The 16521-nt window shown below is 49.8% G+C and overlaps 1 protein-coding gene across 1 annotated transcript in view; it reads left to right on the top strand.

Annotated features, from left to right (window-relative positions):
- Positions 1-210: 210 nt before the first annotated feature.
- The window catches only part of LOC146808463 (vomeronasal type-2 receptor 26-like), a 338649-nt gene continuing 322338 nt past the window's right edge, over positions 211-16521 (top strand). Inside the window, exons 1-2 of the mRNA XM_085623955.1 lie at positions 211-240; positions 995-1118. Of these exons, the coding sequence (XP_085480081.1) occupies positions 211-240; positions 995-1118 (154 nt within the window). The remainder of the gene's footprint in view (positions 241-994; positions 1119-16521) is intronic.

Here is a 16521-nt window from a genome sequence, read left to right as displayed (position 1 = left end):
CACTGCTTATCTTCTGGTCTGGACACTGCTTTTGTCACTCCTGAGGCAAGGGATTGCAAAGCCAGTGACAGTAGTTGCCGGGGGCCAGTCAGAGAGTGCAGTAGAAGCCTTCGGTGACATCTGAATGACGTCCATGTGCATGGTCTAGGCTCTACTTTGTATTGTTCTCACTTTGCTTCTCCTCCTGCAGGTTCTGTGCTCTCTCTATCCATGAATATTCTCACTTTCCTCCACCTGCAGGTTTCTCTCTCTGTCTTTCTATTAAGATTCTCACTTTGCTCCTCCTGCACATTCCAGGCGGTTTCTTGTTTCATTGTCAGGCACTGCTCTATTTCTTCTAGTACGCTCCTCCTGCAGGTTCCGCACTCTGTCTTCCATTAATAGTTTCTTTTTGCTCCTCCTGCAGGTTCCGCACTCTGTCTTCCATTAATAGTTTCTTTTTGCTCCTCCCGCATGTTCCGCACTCTGTCTTCCATTAATAGTTTCTTTTTGCTCCTCCTGCAGGTTCCGCACTCTGTCTTCCATTAATAGTTTCTTTTTGCTCCTCCTGCAGGTTCCGCACTCTGTCTTCCATTAATAGTTTCTTTTTGCTCCTCCCACAGGTTCCGCGCTCTATTGTTCATTAATAGTTTCTTTTTGCTCCTCCTGCAGGTTCCGCACTCTGTCTTGCATTAATAGTTTCTTTTTGCTCCTCCCGCATGTTCCGCACTCTGTCTTCCATTAATAGTTTCTTTTTCCTCTTCCTGCATGTTCCGCACTCTGTCTTCCATTAATAGTTTCTTTTTCCTCCTCCTGCAGGTTCCGCACTCTGTCTTCCATTAATAGTTTCTTTTTCCTCTTCCTGCATGTTCCGCACTCTGTCTTCCATTAATAGTTTCTTTTTCCTCCTCCTGCAGGTCCTGCACTCTGTCTTGCATTAATAGTTTCTTTTTCCTCCTCCTGCAGGTTCCGCACTCTGTCTTGCATTAATAGTTTCTTTTTGCTCCTCCCGCAGGTTCCGCGCTCCGTCTGCAGTGAGAGTTGCCCTCCTGGGTACAGAAGGGCCGCCAGAGAGGGGGAGCCCGCGTGCTGCTTCGACTGTGTACCCTGTTCACAAGGAGAGGTCAGCAACGGCACAGGTCAGGATTGCGCTTTACAACTTCTTTACTTTCTAATAATCAATTTCAGGAGTTAGATGCCGCCACGGGTGTGTAAGAAGGAGGGACTTTGTTCTGTGAGGGATCCAGCTGCTGACTAGGGACCCTTCTGCATGATCCTACAGGTGATTGCAGAAAGGCCTTATCTGAGTCAGGCTGCAGCCCATGTGGCATCTGCCAGGTGGAGGTGTGAAGCACACTTCCAGTTACCGTGAAATTGAGAAGAGATTCACACAGAAAAGAATAGCAGGAGGCTTCATGGAATTAAGGGGATTAATAAAAGAACTTGGAAAAACCCCTGTGAGAGACCCTTTAGCAGTGGGACTCCCAGCAGACTGCCTACAAACTCAGCACATGAAAACACATTTACAGTGCTGTGTGACAAATCTTTGGTGTACACTGACCGAGGACAACAATTATATGGAGCAAAATAGTAGTTACAATGATTCTTATATTGTCAAAGGCAAACATGAGAATGCATATAGGATAAATGACCCAAACACATATCCTAGAAATCTAAAAATATATATCCTAATTGAATTAAAATCCTTTTTACCTGTTTAATCTTGTTTTTTATTTGCAATGGTTCTAATGCAATAAACGTTTGTAGCCTCAGTACTAATATGAAACCAGCTGTGTTGGGAGCAGCTCAGGTTGTTTTCCACAACTTACCTCACTGGATAAAGATGATCCTCTCTGCTTTCTTAGCAGGATAACAGAATGCCTTTTTACAGCAGATCACAAAATGAAAAACCATGTGAAGCCAGGTGCGTGTCTCATGATGTATGTTCTTACAACGTTTGTAAGGTTGCATGGTGAAACAAACTTTGGCAATGACAACTGGTCTGGCTTATGAAGGGAAGTTCCCTTTGTGTCCCTGATGGGTGTAGACACTCAATAAGTCATTATACACTGTCACCCATCTTAGCACTCATGCATCCATTCATCAGTTCACTGAATCAAGCAACCCAGGACGGGTTTGCCCTAGCTATGGACCTGTCAGCCCGGTACAGCTTGGTTCCAGCGGCACAGTGTCTTGGGTTGCTTGTGTTCATGTTCAGGAAGGACCTGGCTTTGCAGTAGAAACTGGACTTTTCCAATTGGAGCAGGGTCAAGTCTTATTTGCAGATGACTAAGTGCAAACTGAGGTGACATGGTATGCAAAAAAACAATGGATTGGGGTACGGCCCCAAGTAATCACTGGTGACTGAGATTAGTTCAAGCATTACATCCATCATTTTTTTGTATACTTTCATGTGTCGCCCTAAGTGGGACGGGTGGTATGCCCAGCCATGGATCCCATGCACACTGTATTACTGGAACCAACCTGTACCCACTGGTGACTGAGATTAGTTCAAGCATTCCATCCATCATTTTTTTGTATACTTTCGTGTGTCGCCCTAAGTGGGACGGGTGGTATGCCCAGCCATGGATCCCATGCACACTGTATTACTGGAACCAACCTGTACCCAGCTGATGGGCCCATAACTAGAGGGAAACCGCTCCTAGGTTGCTTGTGTCCCAGTTTGGAGAGTACCTGGCATGGCAGTTCAGGCTGAACTGTTCTGATTGGAAGAGGGTCAAGACTGATTTGCATATCACTGGTTACAAACTGAGGTGTCATGGTGTGCAAAATAACATTGGATTGTGATGCAGCTCGAGTAATTACCAGTGGCTGAGATTAATTCAAGCATTCCATCATTCACTTTTGTTATATACTTTAGTATTTCACAACCAGTATATCAGGCCTACTGCCTTTATCATTACTTGTCATTATAAACAATGAACCTTATAACTTTTATCATTGGATTGTCACCATAAGCAACTCAGATCTAGTGTGGTGGTCCATAAGCTTTCTCACAAGGCAATCATCGGGCAAACCATATTAAATGTACAAATATGTACAAAACACTGTTGTCAAAACAAAACAAAAGCCCTACTAATAGAGCCTAATAAGGATTACCACAGTGCAGATTGTCTGGCCCCATGGTTTGCTCAGGTTGGTTACCATCACCGAAACCTTGCCTACTACAGTAATATGTGAGATTCCATGTAACAAAATGCTACCTACAGGCTTTAGTACAGTGTAATCACAATCCACCTTCAAAAGCTGCTTGCCTTTAATGCATACCTTTCACGATAGGTAAGGCCTACTTGCTTTGCCATAACTTTTCATTAAAAACAGATCACACCTAAGGAATCTGATATATCTTTTCCTAGTGAACCGATAAGACCTCTCCCCATTACCAGCGGCTTGATACTCTATACAACCCAGGCTTTTGGAAGTGTGCAGAAGCTGGCACCCATCAGGGATACAGTTATAGAATTACAAATATGTTCAAAATTGCAAAATTACAGTTGTCAACACAATGCACAGCCCCCCAGAACAGGGCCAACAAGTATCATCACAGTGAACTTTTACCACCAGGGTTTGTCAGACTGGGGTACCAACACCATAATGCTTGTGTACTATGGCAATATACAAGCTTACATGTAATCACATACTTTTCTACAGCCTGTAACATAATGTGAAAACTATCTCCTGTAGGAAGCCTACTGGCTTTCCCATATGTTTTCACAATGAATAAGCGAGGCCTACTGCCTTTGTAATAACTTTGCATAATAAACAGGCCAGACCAATGGCATCGGGCATAACATTTCCCTGCACACCAGTCAAGCCTATAGCTGTTATCATTGCTTCTCACCATTGCCAACTCGGGCCGACTGCACTGAGAGTAAGCTTTCCTACAAGGCAACGATTAAGCTTACAGTCAAGCATTTTTAAATGTATACAGCATACTAACTCTACTAATAGGACTTTGCAAGGATTCGCACAGTGCAAGATGTAAATGTATTTGTACTTATATAGTGCACTTCTACCCAGAGGTCTCGTAGCGCTGTATTCATACCGCTGTGGAACCCTTCCTGGTTTTCCTGTGAGATGTCCACTCCTGGGAACCCCCCAAGGTGAAGCCAGGCATCCTAGCACAGTGGGGGTTGTTGTGGAGATTAAGCAAGCTCTTGTCCAGAGTTGCACAGGGGGACCCATGATTAGAATAGGCACGAATTATCAGGTCCAGGGAAATTGAATCCAAGAGCCGCCGAGGCAGGAATTGAACCCTGGTCCCGGGCCAGACTTCTGCATCAGGGTCTGCTGCGCTAACCATTGAGCCACACTTCTCCAATCACTTCTGCAAACCTTTTATACTCATGTCAGAACAGTAACCAACACCAAACCCCGTGCTTACTAAGATCATCTATTAGAGTGCATGTAACAAAACCCCATCTATAGACTTTAATTCTGTCATAACACAACCTACCCTTCAATGTCCTTTCACTTTGACATATGCATTTCACTACCCATATGTCATTTCTACTGCCTTTATTGTAACTTTTCATAATAAACAATTAGGCATGTAACCTTTATCATTGGCTTGTCACCACAACCAGCTCAAGTCCATTGTTCTAAGCGTAAGCTTTCCCCAAAGGAGCCAAACAGCATACAGTCCTAAAATTGCAAATGTATACAAAATCACAGGTGGCAAAGCAAAATAGTATCTCTCCTAACAGGGCTTAGCAAAGATTCTTACAGCGCAAACCTTCTGTACTCATGGTTTGTCAGAGCAATGCCCAACACCAAAACCCTTGCCTAGTACACAAATCTATGAGATCCCATACAAAATATATACCTGTAGGCTTTAGTACAGAGTAACAACAACCCACCCTTAAAGCCTATTGACTTTAGCATATGCGTTTCACAATCAATACATCAGACCTACTGCCTTTATAGTGCTTTTTCATAAAAAACAATCAGGCCTATAGCCTTAGCATTGGCTTCTCACCATAACCAATTTAGTGCTACTGTGTTGGCCTTAACCCCTTCGCTGCTAGGCCTTTTTCCCCCGTGCTAAGCCTTTTTTGGGCTATTTGGGGTAGTTCGCGCTTAGGCGCCTGTAACTTTTTGACCACATAAGATATCCATCCCAAATTTGCATACTTTTCTTCCAACATCATGGGGATTCTAAAGGTACCCAGGGTTTGTGGATTCCCATGGAGGGGTCCCAGAAATTAGCCAAAATACAGCTAAATTTTGTTTTTTGGGGGAAAAATGGGAAAGAATTGCTGCAAATGAAAGAGTCTGGGTTTTTCCATGCAGGGTTTGTGGGGCTGAAATTACCATTTTCCCAGCTTTTAGGGAATGACAGACTTTTGTCAGAAAACCAACATTTTTTATACAGTTTTGCCATTTTTCTGGGACATAGCCTATCTTTGCTATTTTTTGTGCTTTCTACCTCCTTCCAGTTAATGGTAGAAATGAGTATGAAAGCAATAGTAGATCCTGGAAAGCTATACTTTTTAGAAAAGTAGACAAAATGCTGAATTCAGCAAGAGGCCATTTGTGTAAATCCATCACGGTTTCTTTATAGAAACTAACAGTTAAATACAGGAAAAATTGAAAATTAGTTGAAAAAAACAGCCTTTTATGTCAACGTTTTCACCTGTAACTTCTTCTAATTATGACAGCTCTTTAAAAGCAGTATATATTTGCAAATTTTCCGAAATTGGGAATACTCATACTAGCATGAGAATTATCGGTCATTTTTCAAAATGACTTCTTTTTTACACATTTTCCTTCATTTGGAAGGCAGAAATGCATCAAAAGTCAATAGGTAATAACAGTTGCTTTGCAAATCTGAATTACCCTAAGTCTCCCGATAAAAATGGTACCTCACTTGTGTGGGTAGGCCTAGTGCCCACGACAGGAAACGGCTCAAAACGCAATGTGAACACACCACATTTTCAAAAATAAAAATTACCCTTTTTTTGCAAAGTGCCTAGCTGTCGTTTTTGAACCCTTGCTCTGCCGGCACCTAGGGAAACTTAGCAAAACTATACATTTTTTAAAACTAGACACCCAGGGGAATCCAGGATGGGGGGACTTGACTGGCTCCCACCAGGTTCTGTTACCCAGAATCTCTTGCAAACCTAAACAATGGTAAAAAAAAACAAATTTTCTTCACGATTTCTGTGGTGGAAAGTTCTGGACTCTGCGTGGATCCACAAGTTTCCACCCACTCCGCGTTTCTCGAAGTCTTACGAGAAAAATGGCACATCAGTTGTGTGGGTAGGCCTAGTGCCTGCGACAGGAAACAGCGCAAAACACAACGTGGACACACCTCAATTTCACTCTGAAAAATTACCCTTTTTTGGCAAAGTGCCTAGCTGTAGTTTTTTAACCCTAGCTCTGCCGGCACCTAGGGAAATCTAGAAAACCTATACATATTTGAAAACTAGACACACAGGGGAATCCAGGATGGGGTGACTTGACTGGTTCCCACCAGGTTCTGTTACCCAGAGTCCCTTGCAAACCTAAAAAAAGTTTAAAAAAACATATTTTCATCACATTTCTGTGGTGGAAAGTTCTGGAATCTGCGTGGATCCACAAATGTATATGCACCCCACACTCCCCAAAGTCTTCCGAGAAAAATGGTACCTCACTTGTGTGTGTAGGCTTAGTGCTCGCGGCAGAAAACAGCGCAAAACGCAACGTGGACACACCTCAATTTCACTGTGAAAAATGACCCTTTTTTGGCAAAGTGCATAGCTGTAATTTTTGAACCCTAGCTCTGCCAGCACCTAGGGAAACCTAGCAATCCTATACATTTTTGAAAACCAGACACCCAGGGGAATCCAGGATGGGGTGACTTGACTGAATTTCACCAAGTTCTGTTACACAGAATCACTTGCAAACCTAAAATATTGGCCAAAAAAACACATTTTCCTCCGATTTCAGTGGTGGAAAGTTCTGGAATCTGCGTGGATCCGCAAATTTCCACACACCCCACATTCCCCAAAGTCTTCGGAGAAAAATGGTACCTCACTTGTGTGGGTGGGCATTCTGTCCACGACAGGAAATGGCACAAAACGCAACATGGACACACCACAATTTCACAGTGAAAATAACCCTTTTTTGGCAAAGTGCCTAGCTGTAGTTTTTTAACCTTAGCTCTGCCGGCACCTAGGGAAACCTAGCAAACCTATACATTTTTGAAAACTAGACACCCAGGGACATCAAGAATGGGGTGACTTAACTGCCTCGCACTAGGTTCTGTTACCCAGAATCCCTTGCAAACCTAAATAATTGTCAAAAAAGCACATTTACTTCAAATTTCTGTGGTGGAAAGTTCTGGAATCTGCGTGGATCCACATATTTCCACCCACCCCGCGTTCCCCAAACTCCTCCTAGAAAAATGGTACCTCACTTGTGTGGGTAGGCATAGTGCCCGAGACAGGAAACGGCGCAAAACGCAACATGGACACACCACAATTTCACAGTGAAAATGACCCTTTTTTGGCAAAGTGCCTAACTGTAGTTTTTGAACCAATGCTCTGCCAGCACCTAGGGAAACCTAGCAAATCTATACATTTTTTAAAACTAGACACCCAGGGGAATCAAGGATGTGGTGATTTGACTGCCTCTCACCAGGTTCTGTTACCCAGAATCCCTTGCAAACCTAAAATATCGTTAAAAAAAAACACATTTTCCTCACAATTTCTGTGGAGGAAAGTTCTGGAATCTGCATGGATCCACAAATTTCCACCCACCCCGCATTCCCCAAAGTCTTCCTAGAAAAATGGCACCTCACTTGTGTGGGTAGGCATAGTGCCCGCAACAGGAAACGGCGAAAAACGCAACATGGACACACCACAATTTCGCACTGAAAAAATGTCCCTTTTTCGGCAAAGTGACTAGCTGTAGTTTTTCAACCAAAGCTCTGCCGGCACCTAGGGAAACCTAGCAAACCTATACAAATTCTGAAAACTAGACACCCAGCAGAATCCAAGATGGGGTGACTTGACTGCCTCTCACCAGGTTCTGTTACCCAGAATCCCTTGCAAACCTAAACAATTGTCCCAAAAAACACATTTCCCTCACATTTCAGTGGTGGAAAGTTCTAGAATCTGCGTGGATCCACAAATTTCCACCAACCCGGCATTCCCCAAAGGCTTCGGGGAAAAATGGTACCTCACTTGTGTGGGTAGGCCTAGTGCTCGCGACAGGAAATGGTGCAAAATGCGACATGGACACACCCCAATTTCACAGTGAAAAATGACAATTTTTTGGCAAAGTGCCTAGCTGTACTTTTTGAACCATAGCTCTGCCGGCACCTAGGGAAACCTAGCAAACCTATACATTTTTTAAAACTAGACACCCAAGGGAGTCAAGGATGTGGTGACTTGACTGCCTCTCATCAGGTTCTGTTACCCAGAATCCCTTGCAAACCCAAAATATTGTCAAACAAAACAGATTTTCCTCACAATTTCTGTAGTGGAAAGTTCTGGAATCTGCGTGGATCCACAAGTTTCCACCCACCCCGCGTTCCTCGAAGTCTTACGAGAAAAATGGCACCTCACTTGTGTGGGTAGGCTTAGTGTCTGCGACAGGAAATGGCGCAAAACGCGAAATGGACACACCCCAATTTCTCAGTGAAAAATGACACTTTTTTGGCAAAGTGAATAGCTGTAGTTTTTGAACCCTAGCTCTGCCGGCACCTAGGGAAACCTAGCAAACCTATACATTTTTAAAAACTAGACACCCAGGGGAATCCAGGATGGGGTGACTTGACTGAATTTCACCAAGTTCTGTTACACAGAATCACTTGCAAACCTAAACAATTGTCAAGAAATCCACTTTTTCCCTCACATTTCTGTGGTGGAAAGTTCTGGAATCTGTGTGGTTCCACAAATTTCTACCCACCCCACATTCCCCAAAGTCTTCCTAGAAAAATGGCACCTCACTTGTGTAGGTAGGCATAGATTCCGCAACAGGAAACGGTGCAAAACGCAACAGGGACACACCACAATTTCGCACTGAAAAATTACCCTTTTTTGGCAAAGTGCCTAGCTGTAGTTTTTTAATCATAGCTCTGCCAGCCCCTGGGGAAATCTAGCAAACCTATACCTTTTTTAAAGCTATCACCCAGGGGAATCAAGGATGCGGTAACTTGACTGCCTCTCACCAGGTTCTGTTACCCAGAATCCCTTGCAAACCTAAAATATTGTTAAAAAAACACATTTTCCTCACAATTTCTGTGGTGGAAAGTTCTGGAATCTGCGTGGATCCACAAGTTTCCACCCACCCCACGCTCCTCGAAGTCTTACAAGAAAAATGGCACCTCACTTGTGTGGGTAGGCCTAGTGCCCGCGACAGGAAATGGCGCAAAACGCAACATGGACACACCCCAATTTCACAGTGAAAAATGACACTTTTGGCAAAGTGCCTAGTTGTCGTTTTTGAACCCTAGCTCTACTGGCACCTAGGGAAACCTAGAAACCTATACATTTTTGAAAACTAGACACCCAGGGGAATCCAGGATGGGGTGACTTGACTGAATTTCACCAAGTTCTGTTACACAGAATCACTTGCAAGCCTAAAAAATTGTGAAGAAAACCACATTTTCCCTCACATTTCTGTGGTTGAAAGATCTGGAATCTGTGTGGATCCACAAATTTCCATCCACCCTGCATTTCCCAAAGTCTTCCTCAAAAAATGGCCCCTCACTTGTGTAGGTAGGCATAGAGCCCGCGACAGGAAAGGGCGCAAAACGCAACATGGACCCACCACAATTTCACACTGAAAAATGATAATTTTTTAGCAAAGTGCCTAGATGAAGTTTTTGAACCATAGCTCTGCTGGCACCTAGGGAAACCTAGCAAACCTATACAAATTCTGAAAACTAGACACCCAGGAGAATCCATGATGGGGTGACTTGACTGGCTCCCACCAGGTTCTGTTACCCAGAATCCCTTGCAAACATAAAAAATTGCTAAAAAAACATTTTCCTCACATTTCTGTGGTGGAAAGTTCTGGAATCTGTGTGGATGGACAAATTTCCACCCACCCCGCGTTGCCCAAAGTCTTCAGGGAAAATCAGTACCTCACTTGTGTGGGTGGGCATTGTGCCCGCGACAGGAAACGGCACAAAACGCAACATGGACACACCACAATTTCACAGTGAAAAATTACCCTTTTTTGGCAAAGTGCCTAGCTGTAGTTTTTTAACCCTAGCTCTGCCGACACCTAGGGAAACCTAGCAAACCTATACATTTTTGAAAACTAGACACCCAGGGACATCAAGAATGGGGTGACTTGACTGCTGCGCACTAGGTTCTGTTACCCAGAATCCCTTGCAAACCTAAATAATTGTCAAATAAACACATTTACTTCAAATTTCTGTGGTGGAAAGTTCTGGAATCTGCGTGGATCCACATATTTCCACCCACCCCGCGTTCCCCAAACTCTTCCTAGAAAAATGGTACCTCACTTGTGTGGGTAGGTGTTAGACGGCGACCTCAGAGGAGCCTGGAAGGGGTCCTGACTACCCTGAGACCCACCCTCAAAGTATCGTAGCCGGGCACTGGCGGGAGACTCCCCAGGGGGAGGAATCTCGTATCTAGGATCGTACTCTGGCACCACACGACACAGGGTGACCACACCGGGTATTCTGAGAAAACAATCTTTATCAAGTAGATTATCACTGCAAATATGTACAAGGTGAGCGCGGGCTCAAGAGTCTCGGAAGGGGTAGGGGGTAGCGGGACAGTCTCTGGTAAAGGTTCAAAGCAGGGACGTATCCGGCGCACAGCTCACAATCCTCGAGCTGGGGGATACGATGTTGTAGTCGGGGTCCGGCGGGACCGTGAGAGTCTGTTGGAGCCGCGAGTCACTCAGCGGGCTCAGGTACAGGTTCGGAGGTCTTACGATCTTCAGGGAGCCGCGAGTCACTCAGCAGGGCTCAGGTACAAGTTCGGAGGTCTTACGATCTTCAGGGAGCCGCGAGTCACTCAGCAGGGCTCAGGTACAAGTTCGGAGGTCTTACGATCTTCAGGGAGCCGCGAGTCACTCAGCAGGGCTCAGGTACAAGTTCGGAGGTCTTACGATCTTCAGGGAGCCGCGAGTCACTCAGCAGGGCTCAGGAGGGTCCAAGTTCCAGGAGCCGCGACCACGTCGGCAGGCTCTCGTTGTTCCAGCGTCGAATCTGCCGGACAGACCCAGAGCACCCCTTGTTATAGGTCGACCCCTCTTTGATGTCCGGAGTCTGTGCAGGCAGGGGTCTTGTCACCTGGGGGTCGCTTGTCGGGATTTCCTGCTAGTGTCTTTTGATCCTTTCAGGGCCGGGTCGGGAGGAGTCCCAGACACCCAGCAGGCACGGAGCCAGCTCTCAGGGAGGCCGGAGGGCCGATCGAAACCCATCGTCCAGGGGGGTTCAGAGGTGCGATAGATACTGCTCCTCCCTCTCTCATCCCCTGGAAGCGGGATGTCCTCCAGCCGGAGTGGCGCCTCTAGGCCCGGGTCGCGCTGGGGCCGGGCGGCCATCTTGGTGCACGAAGTGGGCACGCGGGCCCGGGGTGGCCGAAAGGAGAGAGGCCATGGACGGGGATGTCCGGGTCGGTGCGTGTGTCCTGGTGGGGAGGGTCGGCTGGGCCGTGTGCTTGGGCTGCAGGTACCAGGTTTCGGTGGTGCGGGGACACGGAGGGCCACTCTACGAGGCCGGGTCCAACACGCGTCCCCCCCAGCTGAAAGCCGGAGAGAACTGCCCATCAACTTGGGGGGTTCTCTTCGCTGAGGCGGAAGAACCGGGAGAGGCCGTCAGCATTGGCGTGGTCCGTACCAGGGCGGTGTTCTACGGTGAAATCCATCCCCTGGAGGGAGATTGACCACCGCAGTAGCTTGGGGTTTTCTCCTCGCATCTGCATGAGCCATCGCAAGGGCCGATGGTCAGTTTGGACTCTGAAATGGGTGCCGAACAGGTAGGGTCGTAGCTTTTTGAGTGCCCAGACCACGGCAAAGGCTTCGCGCTCTATGGTGCTCCATCTCTGTTCTCGGGGCAACAGCCACCAACTGAGGAAGGCGACGGGCTGGTCTAGGCCTTGGTCATTCACTTGGGACAGGACGGCCCCAATGCCATGCTCGGAGGCATCGGTCTGGACTATGAACTCCTTGGCGTAGTCGGGAGCCTGGAGGACGGGGGCAGTACACATGGCTTTTTTTAGGGCATCGAAAGCTTCCTGGCAGGCAGCTGTCCGCTGCACTTTCTTTGGCTGTTTTTTAGACGTGAGTTCTGTGAGAGGGCCGACAAGGCTGCCATACCCCCGAATGAATCTTCGGTAGTAGCCCGTGAGTCCCAGAAAGGCTCGGACCTCCGTTTGGGTGACGGGTGGTTCCCAGGCCAGGATGGCGTCGATCTTTGGCTGTAGAGGGGCGACCTGGCCGCTCCCGACCTGGTGCCCCAGGTAGACTACGGATCCTTGCCCGATCTGGCACTTGCTGGCTTTTACTGTGAGGCCTGCCTGGCGCAGGGCGGTTAGCACCCTCCGGAGGTGCTGGAGGTGCTCACTCCATTCTGAACTGAAGACAGCGATGTCGTCCAGATATGCCGCGCTGAACTGCTCTAGCCCGGCCAGGACCCTATTCACCAGTCGCTGGAAAGTGGCCGGGGCATTTTTCATCCCGAAGGGCATTACGCGGAAGCGGTAGTGCCCATCGGGGGTGGAGAAAGCGGACCGCTCCTTGGCCCCTTCGGTGAGCGCAATCTGCCAGTATCCGCAGGTGAGGTCGAATGTGCTGAGGAACCGGGCTGCCCCTAGTCGGTCAATGAGTTCGTCGGCTCGTGGAATGGAGTGGGCATCGGCTCGGGTAACGTCATTGAGCCCCCGGTAGTCCACGCAGAATCGGAGCTCGGGGGCGACACCGGGGGCCGCTGCCTTCGGGACCAGGACCACGGGGCTGGCCCAGGGACTGTCAGAGGGCTCGATCACCCCCAGGGTCAACATCTTCGAGACTTCCGCTTGAATGCAGGACCGGACCCGGTCAGGAACCCGGTAGGCTCGGTGTCTCACCGGCGGGCTGTCCCCGGTGTCCACGTCATGAACACACCAGTTGGTGACCCGGGGGGTCAGGGAGAAGAGGTCGGAAAATTGTCTTAGGAGCTGGCGGCAGTCCGCTTGTTGCTGGGCAGTGAGGGCTGGGGAGAGGTTCACTCCTTCCACGGAGCCATCCTGCTCCTTGACACACAGGAGGTCCGGGAGGGGATCCGACTCATCTTCGGCCCCGTCATCGGTGGCCAGCAGGAGGCTCAGTTCTGTCCGCTCGAAGTGAGGCTTGAGGCGGTTCACGTGCAGGACCCGGAGGGGGTCCCGAGGCGACTGGACGTCCACCAAGTATGTGACTTGACTCTTCCGCTCAACCACTTTGTAGGGCCCAGACCATCGGTCCTGGAGGGCGCCAGGCTTCACGGGAGCCATGACCCACACCTGCTGGCCCGGCTGGAACTCGACCAGAGTGGCATTCTGGTCGTACCAGCGCTTCATCTCTTCTTGACTTGCCTCCAGGTTGGCCTCGGCCAGTTCTCGGAACTTCCTGGTCTGGTTCCGGAGGGCCAGGACGTATTGGAACACATCTCGGGGGGTGGTCTGGGGTGCCGCCTCCCACCCTTCCTTAACCAAACTGAGGGGACCTCGGACAAGTTGTCCATAGAGTAATTCAAACGGGCTGAACCCTAAGGACTTCTGGGGGACCTCCCGGTAAGCGAACAAGAGGCAGGGGAGCAGGACGTCCCACTTACGCCGGAGGGGCTCTTCTAGGCCAGCGATCATCCCTTTCAAAGTCCTATTAAACCTTTCTACTAGGCCGTTCCCTTGGGGATGGTACGGGGTGGTGAATTTATAGGACACCCCACATTGTTGCCACAGGGACGTCATGTACTTCGAGATAAAATTAGTGCCGCGATCGCTCACGACCTCGCGGGGAAAACCCACCCTGGAAAAGATCCCCATCAGGGCCCGGCCCACACGGGGGCCGTAATGGTGCGTAGGGGAATAGCCTCAGGATAGCGGGTGGCGTGGTCCACTAGGACCAAGATGAAACGGTGGCCTTGGGAGGTGGGGGGGTCCAGTGGTCCCACGATGTCGATTCCGACTCGTTCAAAAGGGGTACTGACGACCGGGAAGGGTTGGAGGGGAGCCTTGCGCTTCCCCCCACTCTTCCCACTAGCCTGGCACGTGGGGCAGGACTTGCAGTGGGCTTCTACCGCTGCTCTCATTCTAGGCCAGTAAAAATGGGTCACGAGACGGCTGTAGGTCTTGTCCTGACCCAGGTGGCCGGCGAGGGGGACGTCGTGGGCTAAGCCCAGGAGGAAATCTCGGAAGCGGAGGGGTACCACCAGTACCCGTCCGGATCCCAGCTCCACCGACTTCTGCTCACTGTACAAGATGTTATTTTCCCAATAGATTCGGTGCGTCCCGGTCTGGTCACCTGCGGCTTGGCCCTCGGCCTGGCGCCGCAGCCCGACCAGGGAAGGACAAGTGGCTTGCTCCCGGCAAAACTCTTCCCGAGTGGGCCCGCCCTCGTGGCGCCAATGGGCCAACTCGGGTAGATCTCCCAACTCGGGGACCGGGGCGGGGTCGGATGGTGCGGGTTCGTCGCGGGCGACGGACCCTTCTGATGGGGGGACGGGAGGACCCTCGGCGGGGACTGTACTGGTCTCTTCGATCGGGGTGCTCTCGACTTCTCTCCGGGGAGTGAGTCGGGCTGACATAGATCGGGTGGTGGCGCACACCCACTCGGGGAGTCCCATCATTCCTAGGTGGGCCTTGCGCTCGACGTGCTTCCAGGGAGAACTCTCCAGGTCGTTCCCTAAGAGGCAGTCGACCGGCTGGGAGGTTCTTACGGCCACCTTGAGTTTACCTATCACCCCTCCCCACTCAAACGGCACCAGGGCTACCTGACACATACTTTCTCTATTGTCTGCGGATATTACGGGGCAAAAGACGTTGGGGAGGATCTGCTCCTCGGGGACTAGGTGCCTGAGGACACCGGTGATACTGGCCCCGGTGTCCCGCAGGGCCTCTACCTGGTGGCCATTGATCTTGACGAGCTGCCCGTATTTCTGTGTGTTGGAGGGTAGGAGGCTACCAGGGATCATCTCCCTATCTCCCAGGGATACTAGGGCCATCGCTGCGGGTTCCCACTCCTCGGCTTCCTCAACCTCCTCCCCCAGGGCTACGTTGGCTATCTGTCTCGCAGGGGTGGTAGGGGAGACTTGGGTGGCCATGGGGCACTCTGGGTCATTGGCGTAGTGCCCGGGTTTCTGGCAACGGAAACATGTGACGGTCACCCGGTGTCCCCGTCTCCCAGGGGGCCCTGTCACCGGTGGGGGGGGCGCCGGAAAAGGTGGAGGTTGTGTCTTCGGGGGGCTAGGCTGGGACTCTCTCGGCCCTCCCTGGTTCCCTCCCCCTCTCTGGCGGGGTGGTCCCTGACTGGCTCGGGGGTACTCTCCTACCATGCCCCGGCTGTCCTTGATCAACCCATCGAAGGCCCGACTGAAAAAGTTTACATACTCCACCCAGGTGGTGCCCGGGATCTTCCTGCAGTCCCGGAATCGCTGACGGTACATTTCTGGGGTGAGGCCGTATCTTGTGAGTAGAGCCTCTTTCATGTGGCTGTAGGAGGTCTGCAGGGAGAGGGGTAGGTCGAGCAGGGTGTCCCTTCCTTCGCTCAGAAACCGCCCCCACAACCCTGCCCCCCAGTCCTTCTGCGGGATCCGATGGGAGGTCATGGCGACCTCGTAGGCCCTGAACCATTGCTGAATGTCATCGTTTTTATAATATTCCTTGACCACATCCTTGGGGATGTGGACCTTCTGTTCCGCTGGGGAGGCCGTCTCTCGGTTTCCCGGGGGCCTTCCTTCCTCGCTTCTGGCCTTGAGCTCGATTTCTTTCAAGCTGCGTTCGTGCTCTAGTTGGAGCTTCCTTCCTTCGTGCTCCCGTTGGAGCTTCTTTTCTTCTCGTTCGCCTTGTACACGCATTTGCTCTACTGCTAGCTTTTTTTCCGCTAACTTCAATTCGCCCTCGATTTTGAGTTTGGCTAACTCGAGTTCATGATTGCGGCTTCTCTCTCTGTCCACGAGCTCTTCCGGGGATAGGCCCCCGTCTGGTACGATGCCTCGCACCTGATTGCTACTGCTTTCACTTTGGGGGGGTTCGGCTTCGTCGGGGCGCTCCCCCGTGCTTTCCGGGCGGGAGGCCCCGGTCTCCACCCAAGTTTTCAGTGCTTTCTGCAAATCCTCTTTAGTGTTGAGACCAGTGGTAGCGATTTTAAGTTCTTTGCAAAATTGCTTTAGCTCTTTGTGTGTGTATTCTTCTAGATGCTCCACCTGGAACACCCTGTTGGCGTTGGTTTCTGCGGGGCTCACGGCGCTTCCTTCTGCCATCTTTGTCGGTAGTGCTTCTGTTGTTCACGGTACGATCTCTAGGTGATGGGCCCGAATCCCGTTGCTTGCCACCAATGTTAGACGGCGACCTCAGAGGAGCCTGGAAGGGGTCC

This window comes from Triturus cristatus, chromosome 8 (assembly GCF_964204655.1).
Source record: "Triturus cristatus chromosome 8, aTriCri1.1, whole genome shotgun sequence".
Lineage (NCBI taxonomy): Eukaryota > Metazoa > Chordata > Amphibia > Caudata > Salamandridae > Triturus > Triturus cristatus.
This window is presented reverse-complemented; position numbering and strand designations above follow the sequence as displayed.